Source organism: Photinus pyralis, unplaced genomic scaffold, assembly GCF_008802855.1.
Source record: "Photinus pyralis isolate 1611_PpyrPB1 unplaced genomic scaffold, Ppyr1.3 Ppyr1.4_LG2, whole genome shotgun sequence".
Taxonomy (NCBI): domain Eukaryota; kingdom Metazoa; phylum Arthropoda; class Insecta; order Coleoptera; family Lampyridae; genus Photinus; species Photinus pyralis.
In genome coordinates this window covers 8,283,025-8,308,465 of record NW_022170403.1, presented here as the reverse complement: position 1 = coordinate 8,308,465, position 25,441 = coordinate 8,283,025, and the positions used below count along the sequence as shown (strand labels likewise).

The 25,441-nt window shown below is 35.4% G+C and overlaps 1 protein-coding gene and 1 long non-coding RNA gene across 6 annotated transcripts; one reads left to right on the top strand and one right to left on the bottom strand.

Annotated features, from left to right (window-relative positions):
- Positions 1 to 846: 846 nt before the first annotated feature.
- Positions 847 to 25,047, bottom strand: LOC116162745 (AN1-type zinc finger protein 6-like). Of its 5 annotated transcripts, none has more exons than XM_031476435.1 (5): positions 9,787 to 9,875; positions 9,172 to 9,377; positions 8,781 to 8,942; positions 1,989 to 2,142; positions 847 to 1,748 (listed from the first exon to the last, which is right to left on the bottom strand). In XM_031476435.1, the coding sequence occupies exons 2-5, from the start codon at positions 9,268 to 9,270 to the stop codon at positions 1,600 to 1,602; spliced, it is 564 nt and encodes a 187-aa protein (XP_031332295.1). In that variant the 5' UTR covers positions 9,271 to 9,377; positions 9,787 to 9,875; the 3' UTR covers positions 847 to 1,599. The 5 variants fall into 5 exon arrangements, with proteins under 5 accessions (XP_031332295.1, XP_031332297.1, XP_031332296.1 ...); XM_031476436.1 differs by having other exon boundaries at positions 1,679 to 1,819; positions 9,787 to 9,886; XM_031476433.1 differs by lacking the exons at positions 847 to 1,748; positions 1,989 to 2,142; positions 8,781 to 8,942; positions 9,787 to 9,875 and adding exons at positions 23,138 to 23,373; positions 23,427 to 23,582; positions 23,670 to 25,047 and having other exon boundaries at positions 9,278 to 9,377.
- On the top strand, positions 21,459 to 23,187 carry LOC116162746. The gene is made up of 3 exons (XR_004143601.1): positions 21,459 to 22,331; positions 22,380 to 22,582; positions 22,657 to 23,187. It is a non-coding gene; the product is annotated as an uncharacterized LOC116162746 (long non-coding RNA).
- Positions 25,048 to 25,441: the final 394 nt, after the last annotated feature.

Genomic DNA, 25,441 nt, shown 5'->3' with positions numbered 1-25,441 from the left:
TGTAATAAAAAAGAAACATAAATATAATAGTTTTATTGGATATTGCCACAGGGCATACTTATAAGTAAATATAATATATAAACAAGTATGTATTTGATCAACTGATTACTAGTTACACAAAGAAATATAATGGTAACAATTTTGTCCGAAATTTGTAATTTTATAGCAATTCATATCATTAAAGCACTTTGAAAATGATCAGATAAATACAAATCATGAACATCTAACAACCATTTTCATTGCTGCAGTGTACTGTTATTACAGTGGAAGATGAGAAAAAATGTCAGAATATGCAGAAAAAAGACGAGCATCTGAATCCTTCATTCCTAAAGTAAATTATACAGTCGTAGTATAATTAAATAACAAATGATTGCAGGGTGTTTTTGTCAATTTGAATTTTAAACTACTTAGCATAGTACGTTTTGCACATGAACGGAACAACAAATCACAATCATATCTAAATATTAGACACCCTGTATAACTTCATATTGCGATACCTTTAAACTAACAACACTCAGTGGCAAATAACAATTGTAACAGTCTGAATTGGCACAGCAAACAACTAACTAATATGAAATATATCCAACTGTTAACACAAAATAACATGACGAATTCAGATAACATCGTACTCAATAAATATATTACGAATTTGAATAGAGTTTACATACAACCGTACGGACAGAAAAGCAATCTCAACTTCTAAGATACATTGATAAGCATTAGGATAATTTGATATATGTGGCAAAAACAAATAGTATGTGTGTTGTTCCAAGTCACCACCACTGTTATGGCACCACGTTAAAACATAAAAATGCAAAGTTATTCTTACTACCTATAATTATGCTACAGTTATATTATTTACATTTTATGTTTGACGAGGTGCAAATTTAGACCCACTTAAACTATTATTACGAATGAACACTCCCAACCTACTGCACTGGACGCAAGACACTTAAGTGTTCTTCACTCACATATTAGGCAACATTTAAAACAAAACATTAAATATTCGCTTCAACGAAGTTCGTTTCAATATCACTAAAGTTCAATCTTTGCACGCTAAATGAAAGTGAGTTAAAAAAAATAATTTTCTCGTTTTACATTCAGAAGTACCGCCTGTAAGGCGGTTAGAAATGGACCAATAAAAATACAATTGCAAAATTAACACGATTTATTAAAACTTCCTAACTGCTTAACAGGCTCGCACTTCAAAAACTTCGTTAATGTATAAATTTAGAAACCAAATACCAAGAGAATCCAATTCAAATACATAGTTTTTGGCAAGAAATGCAGTCTGTAGTTCCTACTGGTCATCGAATTTATCTTACCACCTAACGTGACATACAGATAGCACTTCTGCCATTTTGCTTTGGAAAACAAAAGCCATACTTCAAAAAATATATACAACAAAAAATATACCTAAACATTTTATTTTTAAACTAAATTACAGAAAATTTGAGTGGCAATTATTTATTAAAGTTCCGCATCTGTCACTCTCAATGACGCGATAACTAGGAAACAAATGTTTTTTTTTTCACTATTACCCACTATGGCAGCGTCTATATGCACCGCACAAAGTTATGGCACCCATGTTGATGTGGTTCAAATTTTTTTAATCTTCTCACCCACCACTACAGGATTATTTCTTCTGATTTCTTGTGCTCCCATTTCCCGATAATCAAAGGTGCAATTATGCTTATCACTGTACCGATGGACACCACAGAATAAACCTCCACAACGGCATTCAAATCCTAGAACACCCAATGATGCTCATTTGTATACGTTTTGAGATAATAATGATGTTTAGAAGTTTTAGCATGATCTAAATGAAGTAAACTATTATAGAATCTAATTTATATGTCACTGTTTTTAATTATGATGACAATATTAGTATTTAAAAAGTGTTCAACAATTTAGAAGAGAACATTAGATCAAAGAGAAAGAAATTTTGACTAAATACCAAATACTGTTTAGACTGCAATGTATCTTACCTGTTAGTCCAACTTTTTTACGACAAATGGCACAACGGTTCTTTTTCTTTTTTCCTTCCTTGTCTTCATCTTTGTCGTTCGAACTACTATCAAAGTCTGTGGTACCCGATGTATCTGCACTATTACAAGTGGCGTTTATATCTTCATCGACGCCCTAAAAATAATAGTATGTCAAGAGAAAGTTTAATGTAAATTGACACGAAATGGAACCACTGTAGATGATGTAAGATTCTGTATTGTATCTCTGCTGTCCCTTAACTCTTTATTAGTTGAATCGATAGCCATGTCATTATGCGAAATATTTGTGTTAGGACTATTATTACTGTCGTTGCTGCCACATTTTTTGTTTAGGGAGGAATGTGACATTACTTACAAAATTTTACATAGACTATTTATTGCCAAATTTGACATTTAATTACTGCAGTCGCCATGGATAAAAAATTTTGATGTCCATACCATAAAAGAAAGAAGAAAAAAGGTTATTGTCGCCATTGGTGTTGCATATTTATGCAATATATTAGCGAGTAGATATTAGCCCAAAAATGTCACGCTGGCAAATAGATATGCACAAACAAACGATTAATCGACTATTATAGGCATCCCAAATATGTGTTAAATTAAATGACGGATTCTGACTTTTACTACTTTTGAGAACCAAGAAATCATGAAATTTTAGACTTCTAAATTTGCGCGTATAACGGCGCATGTCACAAAATGGTAATTACTACATTAAAATTAAAGATGATCTATTAAAAGTTAAAATCGGTTCAGCGGTTTAGCCACAATGGATCGTGATCGTCAAAGATCAGCAATATTTACTAACGTAGCGGAAAAATGAATGAAGTTTCAGCGCCTGTATCTTAAAAACGGCTATTCCAAATGAAAAACCTTAATCATGAAAGTTGTAGAGCATCAAATTTTGCGTAAAAAGAGCGAAATTTACTATAATTTTAAAATTAACACGTTTCTATATATACCAATAAAAATAATAATAATACATCAACTACATTTTGCTTGTATTGCGGTGCGGTTGCAGTTTCTAGATGTAATGGTTCAACAATAAACAAAGAACAGCACACAACAAAAAAACGCTCACCCCCGGCTTGGGAAAAACACCTGATAAATCGCATCGATGACATCAGACGTGACTTGGGTCGGATTACACAATACATACAAGGAACTTGTTCTTCAAAACTAACACGACAAGTACAACACATAACTACAAAACTAAACAATCACACCACACGAGAACAAAATACAAACTATAACGAACATAGAGATACACTCACACAAAAACTATCAATATACACAAACCGTTTAAAACGCTATAGGGGAAACTGTAGATAGAAAGCAAAATAACACACAATTTAAACATAAGGAAAAACTATTTTACAGATCACTAACACAAAACAGCACTAATGAATAACTCATTCCATCATCTCTACACTCACTCCAGCAATACTGGTCTGACTTATCGACCAAAGACATTAAACACAATCCACACGCCCCGTGGATTACCACAGAAACCACACGCACTGAATACATTACCCCTATGAATAACTGCCAAAAAACGTTTGTTAAACTACAAATCCTACTAAACGTAATAAATCTCAGAATATACTGCAACACGAAATACACCAACTTATCTAGGAACTAGGAACAAAAATAACATACGCGCTGCACTTTGTAGGCTACGCAAATCGCAAGTTGGTATTCTGTACCAGTCGAAATTTTTATACTACTGTTTGCCCCCACATATAAAACAATTACCGTTGCCCAAGTTTAAACCAAAATTAGGACTTATTTATTGTCGAAAGCTTTTTAGACGTTTGATGAGGTTGTGAATAATTGTAAATGTAAATGTATTTAGTTTTTTGATTCTATGAATGAAGATTTTGTGTTAAGTTAAGAATAGGGTCTTCTTGAAAAAAAATATTGTAACTTTTTTGTGTCTTACCGTAAAGTTTATAATGTGTAATTAAACATCTCATATACAAAACTATTTTTTCTAATTGCAACATGTCAGGAAACAATATATAATATCGTAAAACTTTCAAATTTTGTCATGCAACCGACGAAATGCCGATATTGGCCGAGCGTCGCTTACGTCACTACGCAGGTTGGCGATTGGGAGTTAGTGCATGACACCGATAGGGGTTCGACTTATTATGGCAATCTGCCAAAGGTTGAAGTGTTAATGGTCGCCGCCTTTTTCTGGAAAAGTGAGTTTTTCCATGCCACTCGGTTGAGTTGAGTCAATGCCCAGAGGCAAGTCTGTTATGGTTCATAGGAAGTATAACATCAAGTTTTGTGTGTATAGTGTAGGTACCTAATAAAGTATGCACCTTACGGATTTCAACGAGAAAATTATGGTGTTGGATATGTGGAAGTGAAAATAGAGAAAAATGTGTGCACTGTAAGGGCACAGATATGCCCAGAACAGAGTTTGAAGTAAATCATATTCTGAATTACAATTACAATATTATATATCGATGGATTTTCGTCGATAACTGACAGAAAGTAAATCGACATTATGTACTTTTAATTAATTAGAATCGTCTTCACAACAATACAAGTGGGACGTCAAAGAGTCACTCGTGAAACTTTTTTTCGATATTTCCTGTTGGGACATTTCTGAACAATTTATTGGGTTCGCGATGACTTCTTCTATCACACGCAGGCACAATGCAATCATTATTCAACGCTTTTTTCCGTCATAACGACGTTTTCTTTCCCTGGCTCGATTGTAAGCCATACTACGGCTTAGCACCAACGTGCGTAGTGACGTCACAGCAACGTGGCGGTCATTCGAAACTTTTTCAAACGCCGTTCATTTTAAAATCGTGTTTGCTAATCACAACGATTTCTCTTGACAAAGAAATGAGTACCAATAATTTTTTTAATGTTCTTGGAGTTCATTTTCAAGGTTTTTGAAAAAACGCGGAAAACCCAATTGCGTACGACAAGTGTAAGTGTAAACACACAGTAGCACAATATATCATATTATTATTATAACACAAACATCACTACAACAGACATCATTCAAACTATTAATCACTTACATAACTGGAAAAGCCCAGGCATTGATAACATTCACAACTTTTGGTGGAAATATTTTACCTACACTCACTCTTACCTTGCACAACAATTTACTGAACTTCTTAATTCACCAGATCGCACTCCTGCATTCTTTACAAAAGGTATCACTTACATGCTCCCAAAAGACAACAATACACAAGACCCATCTAAATATAGACCAATTTACATGCCTTCCTACAATATACAAAATCCTCTCATCATGCATTGCAAACAAAAACTGTACTGATAACAACATTTTATACGAAGAACAAAAAGGGTGTACCAAGTATTCCAGAGGCTGTAAAGAGCAACTCATTATAGACTCTGTAATACTCGAACAATCCAGACATAACAAACGAAACATACACACTGCATACATTGATTACAAAAAAGCATTCGATTCGGTACCACACTCTTGGTTACAAGTACTTTCAATATACAAAGTCAGCAACAATATTACACAATTCCTCAATTACATAATGTCATGTTGGAACACTACGTTAACAATTACACTAAACGACACAAAACTTATTACTGACCCAATACAAATTAAAAGAGGAATTTTTTAAGGCGATTCTTTAAGTCCGCTCTGGTTTTGCCTTGCTCTTAATCCACTTTCCTATTTGTTAAACAATACTAACTTTGGGTACAATATTAAACATAACCACGAAATACATCACTACATTACACACCTGTTCTACATGGACGATCTGAAATTATACTCTTCCACAAGCATAAAACCTTCTACACATCACCGAAACATTCTCATGTGACATACAAATGGACTTCGGAATTGATGAATGTAAAACACAACACATCGCAGCTGGTAAAAGACAACTTTTAGATTATGAGCTTGAACAGGGTAATTTTATAAATTCCATGGACGAGAATGAAACTGATAAGTATCTTGGTTTTCAGCAAAACACACACATTAAACATACGAGTATAAAACAAACACTTACCACACAATATCTACAAAGAATACGCAGTATAGTTAAAACAAAATTACACGGTAGAAATCCAATCAAAACTATTAATACTTTTACCTCACCAGTACATACGTTGGACAAATACAGATCCAAACAGATCTACAGTTCTAAAACAAGTACAGGGAAACACCCGTACACTATTAACAAAACACCATATACATCACCCTCACTCCTCTACTATACGACTTTACCTTCCTCGCTCGGAAGAAGGTAGAGGACTTTTGTGTTGATTCTATAGCAACGCACACTTGGTTGTCTGAATGTGATGTCTTCTTGGAGACTGAGGGTTTCATAGTAGCAATACAGGACCATGTCATTAATACACGCAACTATAAAAAACACATACATAAAGACAAAATGGGTAATGAGCATCTTCTGCCACCATGTGACATTCCTCGCGTTGAACAACTTCACTGATGTTGCTTAAAACTGAGTCCAGTCGCCTACCATTTGCCTTAAGTGCATCGTTATACTGCACAGTGCACAAGATCAAACAGCGATATAAAGCTACTCATTGTTCTTGTTTTTGTATTATTTGCATTAGTAGATAGCCCTGGTACATTGAAATCTCCAAGTACAAAAAAAATGCGTATGCGTTGACAGAAATTCGAGCTATATACTGGGAATTAATTTGCTTGATCGGTGGTCCACTTTTCCTTGCACAAAAAGATTAAAGGAGTTTTTTTTAAATTTTTTTTTGGGTTTTCTTGACGTTATCCCATTAGCTACCGTAAACAATTTTTGAATGCAAGATTTAGTACAAAACTGCAAAATAGATGTAAAATCCCACTAAGAAACCTATGGGGTTATAGTTTTAAACTATCAGAAAGAAAAAAAGTACACATACATTACATTACGAGCAATGCGCAGAAAATAATCCGTGACTTTTACTCCATAGACATTACTAACTAATTGAGACTACATTGTGGTCACAAAATTTGTTGTTACCTGCCTATGGGAATTGTTAAAGTAAACGTTAATTTATACCAAATTTTCCTGATAATTATTTCAAAACAAATGTGTGGTACTGATGGGAACCACCTTAATAAACAGGCAATAAGAAATCCATAACTTTAGTAACCTTGTGAAACTTACTAAACTTTGCTTAGTATACCCCAAAATAAAGAAATTTTTCGCAGCTCGCTTATTAGTTGACACCAATAAAATTTTTAGCTTCTGTCAGTTAAGGTCATAATTCGATCTTAAAATTGATATAAAATAAAAAAACAGGTCATTTCAGCCCTGCAGCACCAGTTCGCGGAACCGTCTTGAATGCCTCCACTTATTCGTTCACTTCTCTGAGGAGTGCTCCTCTTGCTTTATGAATTTTATTAGTGATAGTACTTACTTAGTAGTTAATCTTTCTTGACTGCCGCGAAACGATTAAAAAATTAAAAATATTAGTGTATGTATTAGCATATGAATAACGGAAAAGATCCAATGTTTGTTAAAATACAGTAGTTTTAATTTCCCAACTTTTTGATAGACCTGACAGAAGTAGGGTAAGACATCAGCAGTCAAAGTTGGCATACGAAGTATTTAAAAAGCTGAATAGAAGTCGGCCGAGGTCGCAGCGTAGGTTAAGCTTAGATTAGATTAGATTAGGCACAAAAAGCAGTCGGTAACAATTTAAATGACTCCTGCTATCAAGTTCAAACTATTGAGCCTTGATTCTGTAAGCCTGTACTTCGATGCAGTCCCTTGGTTTCGTAGCAATTTGGCTAGTTTATTTAGATTATTTTATTTTGATTTAATACATTCCTTGAATCAAGATCTTCGAGTCATATTTTTTGAGTACTTTGTGAGTATAAAATGCAAATTACTATTCCGAAAGGCCCGTACGCAATTTCTTCAATTGGGCATTTTTTATAAATGTTTATTATGGATTGCAAATGAAAAGGAGATCATTTCCAAAATTACTCAGCACTATACCTACTCTGTTTCTTTACAATTAAAAATTCAGTCCTACTTAAGTGATATTGAATTTTATAAAGATCCCTACACGTCATATACACTTTTTATTTAATTACTTGTATGTTATCACATTATTGATAACAATTGTAACTAAGTAAAATATTAATAAGGCGCATGTCGATAACGCATTCACAATTCCTAGTACACTAATGTTGCTTTATAATTTACCACACAAAAAAAAATAATCTAGAATACAATCCACTTTAATGTTCCAAAAATGACTAATAAGAACAAAATCACAAAGTGACCCTAATGTTTTGAAATGTTGACTGCAAAAATTATTGTACAAACATAGCACAAGCAATAAAATGGTAAAGTTTTTGGGACAAACGGAATAAATGAGCTTCACATATCAGTGTGAGTGAACATAACACACAAATGTGCATCAAGTCAAGATACTGCTAATTAATGCAACATAGGCTTGGACATACGCTTTCGCAACAAAAAATGACACTATAAACCGGCAACAAACCACAAATGTACACATAACGTTAGCAACAATATGACAATGACCTCAATTCATGTTTGTGATTTTCAAACACCCTGTATAATAATCAAATTCTTTCAATAATTTAATTTGTAAGTAAGAATAGAAGTTTAATCTAATCGTTGGCAAATAAACTTAATTTTGAAACCACCCATACATTCAATAATTATGTACATTTTCCACGCTTCGAAAGGATTACAATTCTTACATCATCCTTATTGGTACTTCCATATGTGCCTCTTGACTATTTTTGAAATTACTTACATCTGACGATGCTGAACCCGTTAACGTAGGCAAACAAGGTGGTATGGTGGGTTGGGCTGTGGTGGTGGCGTCCATTAGGCTGGCAAGTGATTGTGCGTTACTGACAGGTGCTGACGGACTTGGAGCTGAAACTGGTGGCTGTTGTTTTTTCTTTAAAGCTTCCTAAAATATGGAAATCAAAATTAGCATTTAACTAACGAATTAGGAAAGATATACATTTCTAATTTGGTTTTATAATATAAACAACCGCAATAACGCATAAATGACAAATTACGTAATAATATAGTACAAGTGATTCCATCCTACAAACCAAAGTTCAAACTATCCTACATAGCATAGAGCAAGAACTCCTTAGCCTTCAATAGTTGAAATGTATAGTTTTTAAACTTACCTTATAACAAATTGAACATAAGCCATCTGTCGCTGGGCTACCATAAAATCCACAACCAGATCGGCACAAGGCCTGCATAGGATTGGATTCCCGTTCCATTTTGGTACCTGACACTTTGATTGCTGACAGCTGCTATTGCACTTTCCCACAATGAGTGTTAGCTGAGTGAATCCCTGTCACGATAAATACTTGTGCGATGTATGTATCTGTAACAATGTTTTTGATTAGCTCACCTTTCACTGTATACCAAATGTAAAAAATTTGTTGCCCTACTAGCCCATAGTTCTGCGAATTTGTACTATAGAACCAATTAACATAGAATAAAATAACGGCGGATTGTACCAACCTGGTTTAACTCCTAGTTCAATTGGAAATGGCTTTAGTACAAGAATTATTTTGTATTAAACTTAAAAGTTCGCTAAACTTAATTGTGGTTTATCCTCGGGTTTATCTTTGAACCGCGAAATTAAGAGGTTTTTTGCCCATCCCAATTGCAGTATTTTTTATAAGGGTGCTTGTTACAATGCTTTGCAGATTTGAGGTTTCAACATTGCCAGAATATATGTATGTATCTTTTTTAATTGCAGGATTCAAACATATATTTTGTTCTGTTACCTTGAAATCATTAATACATGTTTGGCCGCAATTTCAGATCACTGTGATTAATATCCATAAGTTGGACCTCCCATCAAGAAAAAATTTCCTAAAATTAAAAAAAAGTATTTACCCGACAGTTACACTTGAGAATGAAGTTCGCAAGGTATACTTGAAATCACGAGTGTGGCCCTGTGTCATTGATTTGTGAATCAAATTCAGTTATTTATCGATTTCGCATACTTGACAGATATTACAGTGTTTTAGCGTATGTCTGAAATTGATTCACAAATCAATGACGCAGGGACAGAGATTCGTGATTTCAAGTTTAAATAAATGTTTGGAATTTGAACTCAATTAGGCACCATACAACTAGATTATTTCAACGTTCATTTTCCCACAATATCCCCTCGAATATCCCCAAATTAGACGGAGCAAAGAAATAAATATGTATAAAAATTGGGCTGTCCAAAAAAAATGTTTCGTCGGGCAAACAAAAGCCTCAAATTTTGCGTTTCCTCTTTAAAAGTTGTACGCAAAACACTGATGGTTTAGGTTTAGTTTTTAATAAGAAAATGTTGTGTCCAAGTTGGACACTTTCTTATGGAAACACCCTTTATTTTAAGAGATAGAAAAAATGGACCTAGGCGTCTGGAGCTCAATTTTAAAGAGAAAATCACTGGTGCATTCAGCTCTCTCTAGTCGTTTGGCCGCTAGGCGTTTCTCTTTTTTGGTGCACTTTTTTGTGTAGAATCCATCGCGATACACAGTGTTTATAGATACAGGGTGTTTAGTTTTTCTTAAGAACATTTTTTATATGAACCATTCTATATATTTTGGAGTTTTTGAAAAGAGTGGACAGACAGACGGACGGACGGGCGAACAAAACGCAAACAATAACAAATTTGTTTAATTCTTAAAAAATGCGCTAAAAATCGAATTGTTTTTCTGGTATTTAACCTAAATCAAAATCAATTACACTTCTCCAGTCCCACATCGTTTTTTTAAAAAAATGCACTATTGTGACCACTTTGTCCGTCCGTCCGCTCGTTCGTTGAGACGCTACTAGTTCTTTATCTTACTGAGCTATTGTTCTACTTTTTTCGCTATTTGGTTCGTTATGGTTTCGATGCTTGCACCAAGGAAGGAATTTTTTTTCTGCATTTAAAACCTAGAGATCGTTTATAATTTTGTATTGCTGTCTGTCGTCTGTCTGTCTGTCCCTCCAGCTGTCCTGAACGATAACTTTGTTTAGAAATGTCCGATCGCTTTTACATCTCCGATAGTTATGAACTGAATTGCATGAAATTCAATATGGGAATAGCTTTAGCCATATAATACGCAATGCCAAAAGTTGAATCGAATCGATTCAAAATTCACAGTGCCCTTTTCGCATCTCGACCATTTATAAACGGAATTGCAAACTTTTTTATTTATAAAAGTATTTAAATGAAATTTGATACAATGGCACTTGGAATAAAGAAAAATCAAACACTAGTTTCAAAATTGTAGTTTTGCGCATACGCAGTGCCAACTTTCTTATTTATGGAAGCAATTAAATGAAATTTCATACATATACACCTTAAATAAAAGCAAAACTAACATCAGGTTTAAAATTTGCACATGCTATAGCCATACCCAGGAGGGGGAGGTTGTCCATTTTTCCATCAATTTTGTGTCGATCTCATTTCCATTATGCAAGATTTCGTTTATTTTTTTCCGTGTTGGGACCAGAGTTGGACTGGGTCACTGGGTCAACTGGGTCACCTGGGTCACTAAATTAAACTGGGTCACTGGGTCACGTCATACTCTTTTCAGTTAGACCCAGTGACCCAGTTGACCCAGTGACCCAGTTTGACCCAGCGACGCAATTTCACCCGGGGACCCAATTCGACCCAGTCACCCAGTTTGATTGAATAACGCAGTTAAGTCAGTGCCCTCGGTTCAAGTGTACAGATTATGCAATAAATGAAATGCTGGTTTGTTGAAAATAATACTCGATTGCTTGACAACTGCCATTTCTGTGATGTTTGCTTTAATACTGCCGTAAAAAACTTTCCATGTCCCGAATTGTATTAGAATAAGTTATTTCTTTGCTTCAGGGCTTTCCAGTTTGCTTACAGGTGTTCATTCACATTTAATTTTTTAGCGCATTTTTGCAAAAAATTTTTTTTGTAAAAAGTAGCTTTTAATCTCACTTTGGCTGGCTGGCTGGCTGGCTGGCTGGCTGGCAGCAAATGTGGGCGCGTAGAAGAACTCTTGTAGAAAGGCAACGGGTGTACGTGTATCTACAGGGCCGTGAAATTTGTCAACCTTAGGGACATGGCTACATGATGTGGGGTTGGCGACATCTGGGCGTCATCCTCGAGTGTAGTATACTAACGTGAAGGTTTTTCAGTTTTTTCCTATCTTCTACTACAGTTTTGGTCCGATTCTTTTCAAATTGGTGTCGTCGGAAAGATGTTGTAAACGCGCACAACTCCTGCGTGGCGGAATTTTGTTTTTTTGTCATAGGGGCGAAATTAACGACCTTTTGCGAGGCGGCGCGCGCGTCTTCGAGAAGTAGTCAGGCGCCTTTTACCTTCCGTTGCGAACTCACGCGGTTTAAAGTTTCGTGAATCTCGAATCGCTGTCTCTCTTTCTCGTGTCGCCAATAGAAGTGAATTGCGAGGGAACGGGACGTCGGAAGTGGGTACCGTAAAAGAGAATGTGGTAGCCCGCGACACGATCTCACTGATGGTGGAGTCAAATCTTCAAACGCGAATTGCGAGTGAACGGGACGTCGGAAGGGGGTACCGTCAACGGGAATGTGGTAGCCCCCGACACGATCTTCCTGATGGCGGAGTCAAATCTTCAAACGCGAATTNATTGCATGAAATTCAATATGGGCATAGCTTTAGCCATATAATACGCAATGCCAAAAGTTGAATCGAATCGATTCAAAATTCACAGTGCCCTTTTCGCATCTCGACCATTTATAAACGGAATTGCAAACTTTTTTATTTATAAAAGTATTTAAATGAAATTTGATACAATGGCACTTGGAATAAAGAAAAATCAAACACTAGTTTCAAAATTGTAGTTTTGCGCATACGCAGTGCCAACTTTCTTATTTATGGAAGCAATTAAATGAAATTTCATACATATACACCTTAAATAAAAGCAAAACTAACATCAGGTTTAAAATTTGCACATGCTATAGCCATACCCAGGAGGGGGAGGTTGTCCATTTTTCCATCAATTTTGTGTCGATCTCATTTCCATTATGCAAGATTTCGTTTATTTTTTTCCGTGTTGGGACAAAGTTCGGGTTTGAGCCCCTCTCTTTACCAAATCCTGGGACCGCCACTGATCATAAGCATTGAAGTTCCAATATTGATATTGTTTTTCAAATAAACCTACCAAGTTATGCGCATATAACCTCTCATTTCTAACGAAATACTTGATTCCGAACTTGATTCATATCAAAATTCAAAAGGTAGTACATAAGACATGGCCGGTATTTTTTTTAGTACAGATGCAATTATGAGAAATATATAGTGACATAAAGTAGGGGTATATTAATATAAGGATTTCAAAGGAACCGATAATAATGCTTATCATAATTCGCCAAAATATAATGAAGTTATTTAACCGTTATTTAATACTATGCGATTAAAAATGAGTTGCTGTCGAATCACCTTTGGAATTTTTGTTTTCATGGTAAATCGTACTTAACTTGAATTTCCAAAGGTGACTCGACAGCAACTCATTTTTGATCGCCCGTTAGTCGTAGATAAAAATTTAAATACAAGCCGATAGTGAAACAAACGGTCGGACGCGCCAACATTTCGATTTCTATAAATCCGAGTATAAATCCTTTTAAAAAATGAGAGTACATCCGATTAATTCAAGGCGTAAATAATTGCGCAAGAAACTGAGTTACAAAGACTAGGATTCACCTTAAGGTGAAGGATGTTCTGTGATTATTTATGAATTACTTATCGATTTACGTATGCCACTATGAAAAGAAGTGCCGTTATTTCACATTTCGCATGCATTCGTCAGACGCGATTGAAATAGGTTGGCGTCTCGGAAGACGCGTGTGCATAAGAATTTTGCTTACACCAAGTCCCGTACAGAACTTTTTAAGACGACAGTGGCGCGGATGGACTTATGTCATTAACCCGTTTGGGTGCAACGTCCGCTATTATTAGGTAACAGATTGAACTTAAGAGGATATAATATACAAGTGCGTATCCTTCCTTCCTGCCGCTTCTGCCCGTATTTCTAATAAACCCTATTATATGGAATAAAACAAGCTAAGGAACCCAATTTCTTATCTTTACACATGGCGCTCTTATCTTATCATCACTCTTTCGCAAAGATGGTAGTGGTGGTACTTACTTCGTTCTCATTACCTGCTGCGACATTTTTCAAACGTTTGCTTGTCGTCCAAGATTCGTACAAAACCAGAATGATTGATTATAACAAATTCAATTACAACTATTAACTGAACAGCCACATAGGTAGGTACCAATTCCAAAAATCACTCAAAATTGCTACGCTTATTACTATTATTCGAAATTATTCCTTGGGAGATATTCGATATTTATATGCTTCACTGCAAAAAAAACCTCGCTATTCTTTTGTTTGAAAGTTTGCAAGTTACTAAAATACAAAATTATAAGTTTCCAATTAGAATCTTGAACGACTGTCACTTCCCTAGATACGCTTCTCGAGTTTTAGATAACATATAGAGCTAATGATTTACCTACAACGCGTTTAGCAAATCGTTGGTTTCTTGACGAATGACGAATCATAGATATACGCTCTATCTATGTTGTAGTAGCTTGGTAGAAGTATCAAAATTAACCTTTTTCTATTTCGGTGTTACAATGAGAATTTTGTGCAACCGTTTTCGGCAAAAACAGTGTTTCAATGAGTTCCATTGTAACATTGTTTTTGGTAACTTTTCATCTCTAAGTTGGCAGTTCGCCAAGACGTCAACGTCAAATCATCCGATGTAAAATCAAATTACGTAAAATTTATGTGTTTTCCTTGATTTTTGGTACACGAAGAACTTAATACATTCCAAATCAGCAGTTTACACATCCACCATAAATAAATTTATCTACGAATAAAAAATTACACATTCATGGAATTTAAAGTTTCCAAATGTCAGTGTTGTGTTTATCTACGCTGCCAACTTAAGACATATTAATTCTAAAGTTTCCTGTAGTTTTTCATAATTACTTTTTAATTAAATTAGAGCCCCGAAATAGAAAAAAATAGTATGAAAAACACGTGTTACAATGCTTTATTGTAACTCGTGCCACAAGATAGTCGTATTACAATAGGTCGCATTGTAACACTTGTATTTCAATATACTATTCTATCTAAATATAAAATAATAGTTATTTACTTTAGAAGTCCGGAAAATGACACATTACTGGCGAGGAAATATTGGAGTACGTGGGACCGAGTACTTTAATTTCCGAGTTTCAAATTTTGTATTAAATTTTACCCGAAATCGCATTTTAACATAAAATTTCAATTTTTATATAGAACTTTTGAATCATGGAAATCTCAGTGCTGACGAGTGATGACAGGAGTCATTATAGACATTTAGTAATGTCACAGGAGCGGCCGGTAAAGTAACGATGTGGCCGGTAAAGTGACAAGAGGCGGGAAACGTAGTCTGGTCTGCCTCTATCATGGAAACTGGATGGAAATGTGGAAGCTACACTCAAAAGGAAAATCGAAGTAGCCAATTTGATTAAGTCAAAACGAGCTATGAGATGAGAGATGATCGTAACTTACTAGAAATACCAGGATGTTCACGTACCAGCCCTATCCTTGATATACGTCTTTCGCTATAAAAACCGTTGCACGCCATTGATTTGTGTATCAATTTCAGACATATGCTGCAACACTGCAACATGTACAAAAAAAACAAGTAGTGTGCGAAATCTATAGAAAACTTGTCTGAAATTGATTCATAAATCAATGACGTGCACCGCTTTTTATAGCGAAAGACGTATAACACACAATTTAGTGCAAATCAGGCCAGGAGATTCGAAGAGAAACAGTTACAGGATGTAACAATTTCGTCGCAACAAATATTCCAGGTGTTAACGTTACGGCCCAAACGCATTCAACAGTTACCATAAATTATTTTTTGATATCTTCGAAAATAAATGAACGCCAGCGCATTTTGAAAATGACATTGAAATTTCCCTAAAAAGGACATGGCTAAATACGGGGCTAAATATGTAAATGTCAGAATTCAAGGGAAACAGTCTCCTTTTCGTATATCAAAAACTCGCCTATGATGACCCATGCAGTTATTTTATGTTGTACATTGTGTACCTTGGTGTATACATTATTTGTTTGTGATTGCGTTATAATAATAAACCGACTTGTGGCTCAGTGGTAGAGCGTTGGGCTATAAATCCAGAGGTCGGGTGTTCGAACCTGGGTTGAGGTGAATTTGTCATCTGTGGCAGAGATGGAAATTACCTTAGACCAGTTCCGAGCATTCTACCCTCGATTCTACCGGCTACTCCGAATTAGGTTTTCCTGCAGTTTTCCTAATTCGTTAAAGTTAAATACGGGAGTAGTAGAACAAATTAAGACCTTCTGCAGAGGCACCTCTAAAAAGCATTATGCGGGTCACTCTGTAATTGGGCGCAAGCCTGTTGAGGGCCCAGAACAAGAGAGGGATAATAAATAAATAAATAAATACTACTAATAATATAATATCATGGAATGCATTTATGTTTACATGTATGCAGATCACGTGATATTTTTTCAATTCCAACACGCTAAATTTGTATTCTTGTGGTATAATCTGAATGAATCTGAATGTCAGCATAGTTAACTTTTTTCCCACGCCCACCCAATCTTATCTTGTTCAATTACTTTAAAGTAATTAATTTTAACTTAACTACATATGTATATGACGCCCGTTGTAAGTACATAATACAATAATTTATTTAAAATCACGACCAAACGATCTTCAGAGATCGTCCAAAATAAGAAACAGTAACTGCCATTGTCTCGACTATTGTTAACAAATGTCGGCAATGCAATTTAGGCGTGATAGGTTTTCTTCACAAACTCTGGAACAGAATCCGACGATTATCTCTTCTACAGGCCTGTAACTAATAAAGGAAATTGCCATTTTTTTTTATTTTACCAATGTAAGTTTGTTCCCAAAAAGAGCACATGACGCCTATATTACTTTTTTCATAGCACTAACAATTACGCTGACACAGTATAAAAGTGAAGAAAATTGGACATCCTATACATTAAATTTTAACATAACCATTGGTATAATTTGCGTCCAATGTTTTTTCAATTCATTTTTGTGCGCAACTAACCATTATTATTAAGTAACAGCAAATAAACTGAGCCAATACAGATAACGAGCGACAAGTTCACTTCCGGTTGACGAGCATTGAGCAAAATTTAATCAGTGCCTTGACCATTGTTTACCTATTACTGAAAACAGAATTGGAAAATTCGAAATCGTTATCGTGTACACAACGGACGGACGAACGGAGGGAATAGTCCAAAATCATGAACTTTCCTTCTGTCGATCGTCAATAAAGTGACATCACCATCATTGAGCCCTGAAAACAAATTTTTGATATCTTTGAAAATAAATGAACGCCACCACCGTATTTTCGAAAATGACATTTTTCGGTTTTGTGACCATAACTTCGTCATTTGTACAGTTAGAAGAAACTCCGAAAGGGAGACTTAATCTACATAAAATTCTGCAAATTCTTTGTCCATATTTAAACCGAGATTTAAACCATTTAAACGACCTTATTTATATCTCTTACGGTTTACGAGATCCCCCATACTAAACCTCGGAAAAAAACCACCCTGTATAATGCGTTTGCTGCTACAACCAAATTGAGAAAAGCAAACTTTTGATTTACGTCGTTTACAAATAATATTCAAACTCGAATACGCCCTAGAAGATGAACAATAAACAACAAAAGTTAATAGGTATGTGCTCAAAGAATGCCTTCTTGGCATAACTCATTTTAGTATTTAAAATAAAGATCTGGTAATAATATAGATGAGCGGACAAAACGGCAACAACAGTTTTTGGAAATGCGCTAAAAATGATGTAAATTACAATGAAGGTGGAACAAATCAGTTTGCATTTTTCTCGGCATTTTTGCAACGAAATATCTACCCGTATGCAATCAAAACAAAAGCAATATATTGGACCTGGTACCAGTAGTAGTTGCAAGTGACGGTTATTAAATGAAAAACTTTAATGGATCCATAATTATTTCTTTGTGAAAATTACAATTTTAATTGCATTTCTGTTGATGTCAATTAGGTATCAAAAATTATACAACGCTAATGCGGTACTAACAGACAATTTGTGCAACCTTTTGCACTTAATTTGATTACAATTTACGTACAATAAACGGCCTCGTTATATTCAAATTGTTTGTTTATCTGCGTCAGTACAAAAATATGTCGTAACTTTCCAGGGACTTTAATTTTAAGGTTACTGGTATAGCAAAAGTTTTAAAAATAGGCATTTTCAGAAACCACGCATTACGAAGGCAAGGATAGAAGTACGTATGCATTTTCACACAAAATTTACGTAAAGAATAAGACAACCAAACTTTACCTTCGGACTTTGATCAAAACAAGAAAACGAAATTTGTAGACTTGTGCGGAAAAAACTCTTGTATGCCAATTGTTACTAAAAATTTGACAAAATTGCACTAAACTTCCGAAATTAAAAAAATCCCTGTTATTTCTACAAGGACAGAATGTAAACAATTCGTGATATTTCTGCAGGAGTGAAACTATCATTCAACATCTTTACTTGCACGACCGTCTTCGCTGTAATATCAATAAACAATCGCGAATCGGTCCAACCACACCGGTGAAAGCTCCGTTTAATTAAAAGCTCTTTTACAAACAATTGTTTTTTTGATAGTACAGCGAAGAGGGTCGTGCAAGTGACATATTTGTGATTATTACAATATGTGATATGTTTGTCATTACTAGAAGCATCTGTTACAATTTCAATATAATATATTAATAAATAAGGACAGTCTGCGCATGTGCACATTACTTAATCGTAAAGTTATTTCGCGCATATGACTGATATTTTGACTCGGCTTCGCCTCGTCAAAATACCTTCAGTCTCAATGCGCGAAATTGAACTTCGTGCTCTTGTTATATAAATAACTATTTTATTGTTATTTTGTTTCTTTTCTTGTTTTGATGAAACCCCTTACGAAAGTTGATTTTCCGTTGACACGACCCTACCCCGGAAGACGCGCATCTTAATACTTAAAATGATACTGCATTACATATTAAAGCGACCCCATTTTATTGAGGCACTTCCCTGTGCGGACAATTCACGCCCGGATAATTCGCTGTCGGACAATTCGCTCCCAGGACAATTTGCTCCAGAACAATTAGTAGAATTCTTGATTAGAGTGTTAGTTGGTTTTTCTCGACGGTTTTCTAATACGAGTTGTAATACCACAGATTTGTAATACTTATATAATATTGGTACAATTAAGCTCACCGCAAGCAGAAACTAGATCGATACGACTGGCAAGTGGCACACCCATACGATCTTGTTTTGACTCACAATTGATATGTACAGCTGTCACGGAGAAATGTGATGTGCGATGAGACTCATTTCATTACACTTCACTTCCCAAAAACTTAATCATGGTGACCTATCAGCCTCAATTTCTAATCTTCCATCCTGCAAGGGGGGAGGGGCGGAGGGGATTTTGGAAATCGAAATATTGAAAAAAAAATTGTTGTAGTAATGACGAGAGTAATGATGTAGGGATTGTATCAAAAAAATGTTTAATCAATCGCTATTTTGTCATTTGAAAAAATAATTGCAAATACAAATGTTCTAGAGAGCGTACTTAAAGTAAGGGAATTGACGATTTTTAGAAAAACAAAGATACGCAAATTACTTCGAACCGGAGCACCAAGTCAAAAATTGGAACTAAGAAGATTTAATGAAACTGCAGTTTTCGGGCGGAACGACTTACTATTAACACCCTGTATACATAGAAACGGTTTATACACCATAGATATTTCAATGCTAATTTCTTTAAATAGAAATTTTTTCTCCCCTAATTAATTTAGCCTATTATACACCCTGTATATATGTACAGGGTTATTCCGTATATTTATACAGCACTAATAAAAATGTCCGCCATTTTGTTCCAATATGGCGGAATTGGCTGATTCACGAACGATCAAGATGTTTGAGTTACGCCAATCCTTAAAGTATGGTCGAAATGGGTTCATAATTACGAAAGTTAGAGTGTTTCTTGGAAGTGATATATGTGTATATAAACCTATAAATATACTGTTTCCATTACAATAGGGAGATAGAAATTTACCTAAAATAAAGTTGCAAGACTAAACACAATATTCAAAACTAAACACGTATTAGAAGAACTTTACAAATCCACATTGCAAGATGTACCAGAAAGCGTATGGACTAATTGCTGGTAATGCCACGAAGGTATATATGTACCTCTATTCTATTCTGTACATTTTTTGGGCCAAATTTCAAAACATCTAGAGCGCAGATTACGAGATTTTTATTATAAACCTTTTAACACAAAACCTCCAGAATGTAATTTCTGTTATAATTTTGGAGTTTGCCACACAGTGTTACAATGGTTTTTACCACACAATATGAAGTGTTTAGCCTAATACGGCTTCGGAAATTGCAGCTAAATCAGTTTATGTAAACTTTGCCCATCTTACAATAGCGATGTGTGGACGTTCTTTATGACACTGGCTAAAATGTGCGCCAGTTAAGTGTAAAATGTGAATACTACCCCAAATTGTTGACATCCTTGACAATGACTAGGTAAATAAGTAGTTACAAACTGTAGCTGAACACATTAGAAAACTAACACACCTGCTAAACGGAAACGGACTGATGATATAAGCGCACTTGTACTTTTTCTATTTTCATTCCGTAAATGGTGTCACAGTCTCAAACCGCAGTTCTATTAATAGGTAGGCATAATAAAAACGTGACAGTATTTCACGACAATTCTTTAAAATTGTAAGGTATGTGTTTTGCAGTTATTCCCTGTTGGCGGTAGGAAAACGGTAACAGGAAGAAATTAGAGCCATAAATAACTAAATGTCGTTTGGAGATTTATTTGTGTGGAGAATGGAGAGTAAAAGATGAACATTTCTATTCAGTTGGTGGTTCAGATATCCGAAAACTGAGCGTAATGGACTACTTACAAAGAAAATCGGAACCGCTTTCAATGCGGTTTTACGTCCGAAAAATCCTGTCTGAATGAAACAATTACTAAAACATTGCGCATGTCGACGTTTTAAAAAGAACACAACCAAACAATAAGTGGAAGTAGGTCGAAAATGCACCTCGCGACCCAGATGGTAGGAGTTACATAACGGTCGCAGAAATTCCCATCTGAAACGGAGATGCAATATCCTTTCATTGTGGGTCGAAGAGCAGAATATTCATTCCACCTGAAGTGTGTCTCGAATAACGATTTCGTTTGCGCTACATTGTAGATCGCGACAAGGTGAAAGTCGAGCCGGACACCTTCGCTTTATTATTAAAAATTTTACTTAGTCATTTACAGTTATTTTATTACAATTAAATATTGCAGAGAAATTTAGATGTGCAAACGTCTCTCTTACTGTTTCAACATGACAGTAGAAGAGAAAGGGAAATTTCTGTGAGAGAAGCGTGCGTATTATGAAAAGAATTTACCACATATCGTGCTTTGCTTGCGTTAGCAATTTATACACCATAAACATATTAATGTATACAAGAAATGACGATGATCTATTTACACCTCGATATCAGATGTGACGTATTTCGAGGGATACGGATATGCGTCACGGTAAAATCAGTAACGACATGACATAGTCACGAATTAAATTTAGGGCTTAGCCAAATAAACTACAGACCAAGATAACGACGGCACGTTGCGATATGTGCAGCTGTTTACAAAATCTGGGTCACCTCCGCATCGTATTTTTAATGTTTTCTATGTCTTTCACTAAATGTATAATTTCACTCTTACGCAGATTCTTTAATTGCGCCAATGCAAGGTTGCGCGACATTGACTCCATTAATGGCCATATGCACCTTACTATAAAAAGCCCAGCTTAATGTTTAATCGCGCTTATATCACTAATTTGTTATGCACCGGTGTAAAAATGCTCTCTAAGCTCGCTTAACGTTAAGCCTCCATCATGGCGGTACTACTAATGTTTCAGGAACAACAGTGTATCACCGATAAATCAACTGTTAACAACCCTTTTATTTTATGCCAGCAGTAGCCACCAAATTAACATTGCAGATTTTATGCATATGAACCAAGGTACTGTCTCGCGTGTAATCAAAAAAGTTTCACAAGTCATTGCTGGTCTTCGAAACCGCTTCATAAAGATGCCCTCGACCCCAGACGAAATAGTTGCTAGTCAAAATAGCTTTTACAGGGTAGCACGCTTTCCTCGCGTAATTGGATGTGTTGATGGAACACTTATAAAAATTCGTTCTCCAGGTAAGTAAGTGCACATAGTTTAAAAAAACTAAACATCTCAATGTATAGGTGGCGAAGATGGAGAAGTGTACAGAAATAGAAAATCCTATTTTTCTATAAATGTACAATTAGTGTGTGACAGTACCCTAAAAATCATAAATGTTGTTGCCAGATGGCCAGGTTCGGCACATGATGCAACAATATTTAATAACAGTCGTTTGAGGACAAGGTGTCGTGTGAGGCAGGGGAGTTCGGTACTGCTATTCTTCTTGGTAAGTAACCGTTTATTTCAATTTCACTACCTACTGTAGGTTAAGTGCATTGTACTATGTCAAAATGTTTTAAGGTGACAGTGGATATGCACTTAAAGCATACTTATTAACACCGCTTCTGAATCCAACAACACCAGCACAGCAATTATATAATGAGTCGCACATTCGCACACGGAATTGCATCGAAAGAACAAATGGTGTATGGAAAAGACGTTTTCTAGCACTGTGTTACGGACTTCGGTGCCATATTGATACCGCTTTAACTGTCATTGTAGCAACAGCAGTTCTGCATAACATCGCGATTAATATGCATGAAGACATGCCACCACCTCCGAATGACATAAATGCGGAGGAACTGGAGTATCTAATTCAGCAGGGTCAGATTGAAGCTATACAGGGACCCCAACATATTAATTACGATTTCAGAACACACATTGTTAATAATTATTTTGCACATTTATAAAATATGTATTTGTTACTTAACACATTTACGTATGTACCAGTTTATAATATTATTGTTACCTATATTACTATAAGTATAAAACAGATAATTACTAATTTTCAGTGTCAAGCTCTTCATCTCTTTTCAATTTCCTAGTTAACAAAGCAATTTCTAGTTGATGCTTTTTGAGAATTAATTCATTTTCTTTTTCCATATGTTTATGTTGTGCATCCAATAAAGAAATTCGTTTATCAAGTAATATATTGTATTTCTTAGCAATGTCAGACGATGTTAGCGTTTTCACGACGATTGTTGGTCTTCTTCTGCTACACTGTTTTGGTGTTCGCGCCTACACAAAATGAATGCTTGATTAAAATGAATTCTTCTTTTCTAAAAACTTACTTTAGAGCTATTAGGTGTGGTGATGTCTAGTTGTGGTGCCATTTGTTCATCTTTTGCAATGGCACAAAGTGTTGCACTTATTGGTTGTTTTAATTGATTTGGAGTACTCCTTTTCCAATTCATAACGTTGGATGCTGGCATGACGCCCTGTGCAGTCTAAAATATAATGCAAGTAAGTAATGTACTTTACTTTGAGGGTAGACACAATGATTAGATATGACAACCATCATCGTAAAAACGTACCTGAATTTGTGAAGTGTTGTTATCAGCATAATATTCACTGCCAACCTCCAACACAAACTCAGTATCTGTATCGAATTGTTGAGTATTACGTTGTGGGATTGCGTTTTCATCAACATCGTCATCAAATGGGTTTTGTAGTCCTACCAAAGTCTTTTCATTCATGATTGATGTCAGTATATCATCAATCAATGTTTCGTCATCGTCTTTCTTTTTCTTAGGTGGTGGCCCACCACCAGTTAATAAGACGTCTCGTTTATGATTGGCTACAGTTTTACGCAGTTCTTTCTTCCTGTTTTCGTAACACTTCTTTAGACAGGATGCGTTTCGGAACGTTGTAGTAGACGAAGCATTAAAGTCTATTTCGATTTGTGACCATGCCTGCTCTTTTTGAGAGACAGACATGCGGTCAGTTTTTTTGTCTTCTAGTATTTTACTATATTTTTCTGAAATTATCGTTAACAGAAGCAGTTTCTCTGCACTAGAAAAGTTTGCCACCCTAATTTTTTCTTTGCTCATGATTTGTTAATAATTAGCGAACTCGTAAAATTATACTTTGCACACACGTTAAAAATACAAAAGGTCGTATAACTTATAAACATGTGAAAAATAGTGAGGTTAAAAAGCACAAATACGCAATGTTGTCAAATATATTTAACGCTTAACGAAGCTTAGATTAATTTTCTGTGGTGCATACAAATCACATCCAAGTAAGGCTTAAGGATTTAAGCGAGCTTACACAAGCTCAGCTTAGGTAAAAAACGGTGCATATGGCCATAAGTGATTGAGCAAGATTCAAATGTGGTGGGGCACACACGTATATTTCACAGATACCAATCACATAACTGGCCAATTACAACTAGTAGTAGTTTCCATTTAAATCAAATTTTTTGTTCCACACCTATTATTTTCCTATTGTAGGATATCATGAGTAAACGATACTGCTATACCATTACTCTCGCCATTACTATAAAAAATAACTGAATGCGCTCGCATCAAAGTTACACTGCCTTATTTTAGAATTTTGGCGCTTGTTGTGATGTATTTTATTTTTTCCGGTTTGCAATATAAATAAACATTGTTTGGCACAATAGTACAATACATGCAATTTCCTACCAAATCTGCAATATCGACAAACTGCGAATAGCAAACACCATCTAAATTTGTGATCCCTTTTTGCTACAATTCTTGGGTCTGTCCATCTGTTAATGTGTAATCAACGAAATAGATTTTTACAAGTAGTTTTCAGCACGTACTTCCCTATTGGATATGTCGTAGTCTTTTAGTGAAATCCGTCATTTCACCTAACGCCTAGTCATTTATATGAAACTGTGGCACAGTGTACTTTCCAGGGCCAAGCGATTGGATTCCGTTCCCATTGGAAATCGATAATAATGGTATCCTTATCGATCTAGAAGGGGAAGGGAAATTACCCCACACGTACAAATTTTCAGCGTTTCACTAAATGACTAGGCCTCGGACTAGGCGTTTCGTGAAATGACGGATTTCACTAAAAGACTACGACAGATATACATTTACAGACGCCTCATAGTCATACGAAGCGTGCTGCGTGGGGAAGGAAGCCATCGTATAATAGTCGCCGATAAACATGCAAGTGACCTCGCAAGTGACCAATTAACGTGGTTCAATGGAGAAATTTTTGTATTCTTGGAAATATTGGAAAATAGACTTACTTTTTTAAGAAAAGTCGATTGAAGAACAAGTTGAAATGGCTACGGCATAAATAAAACTTAAAAGTTGCCACAACGAACTTA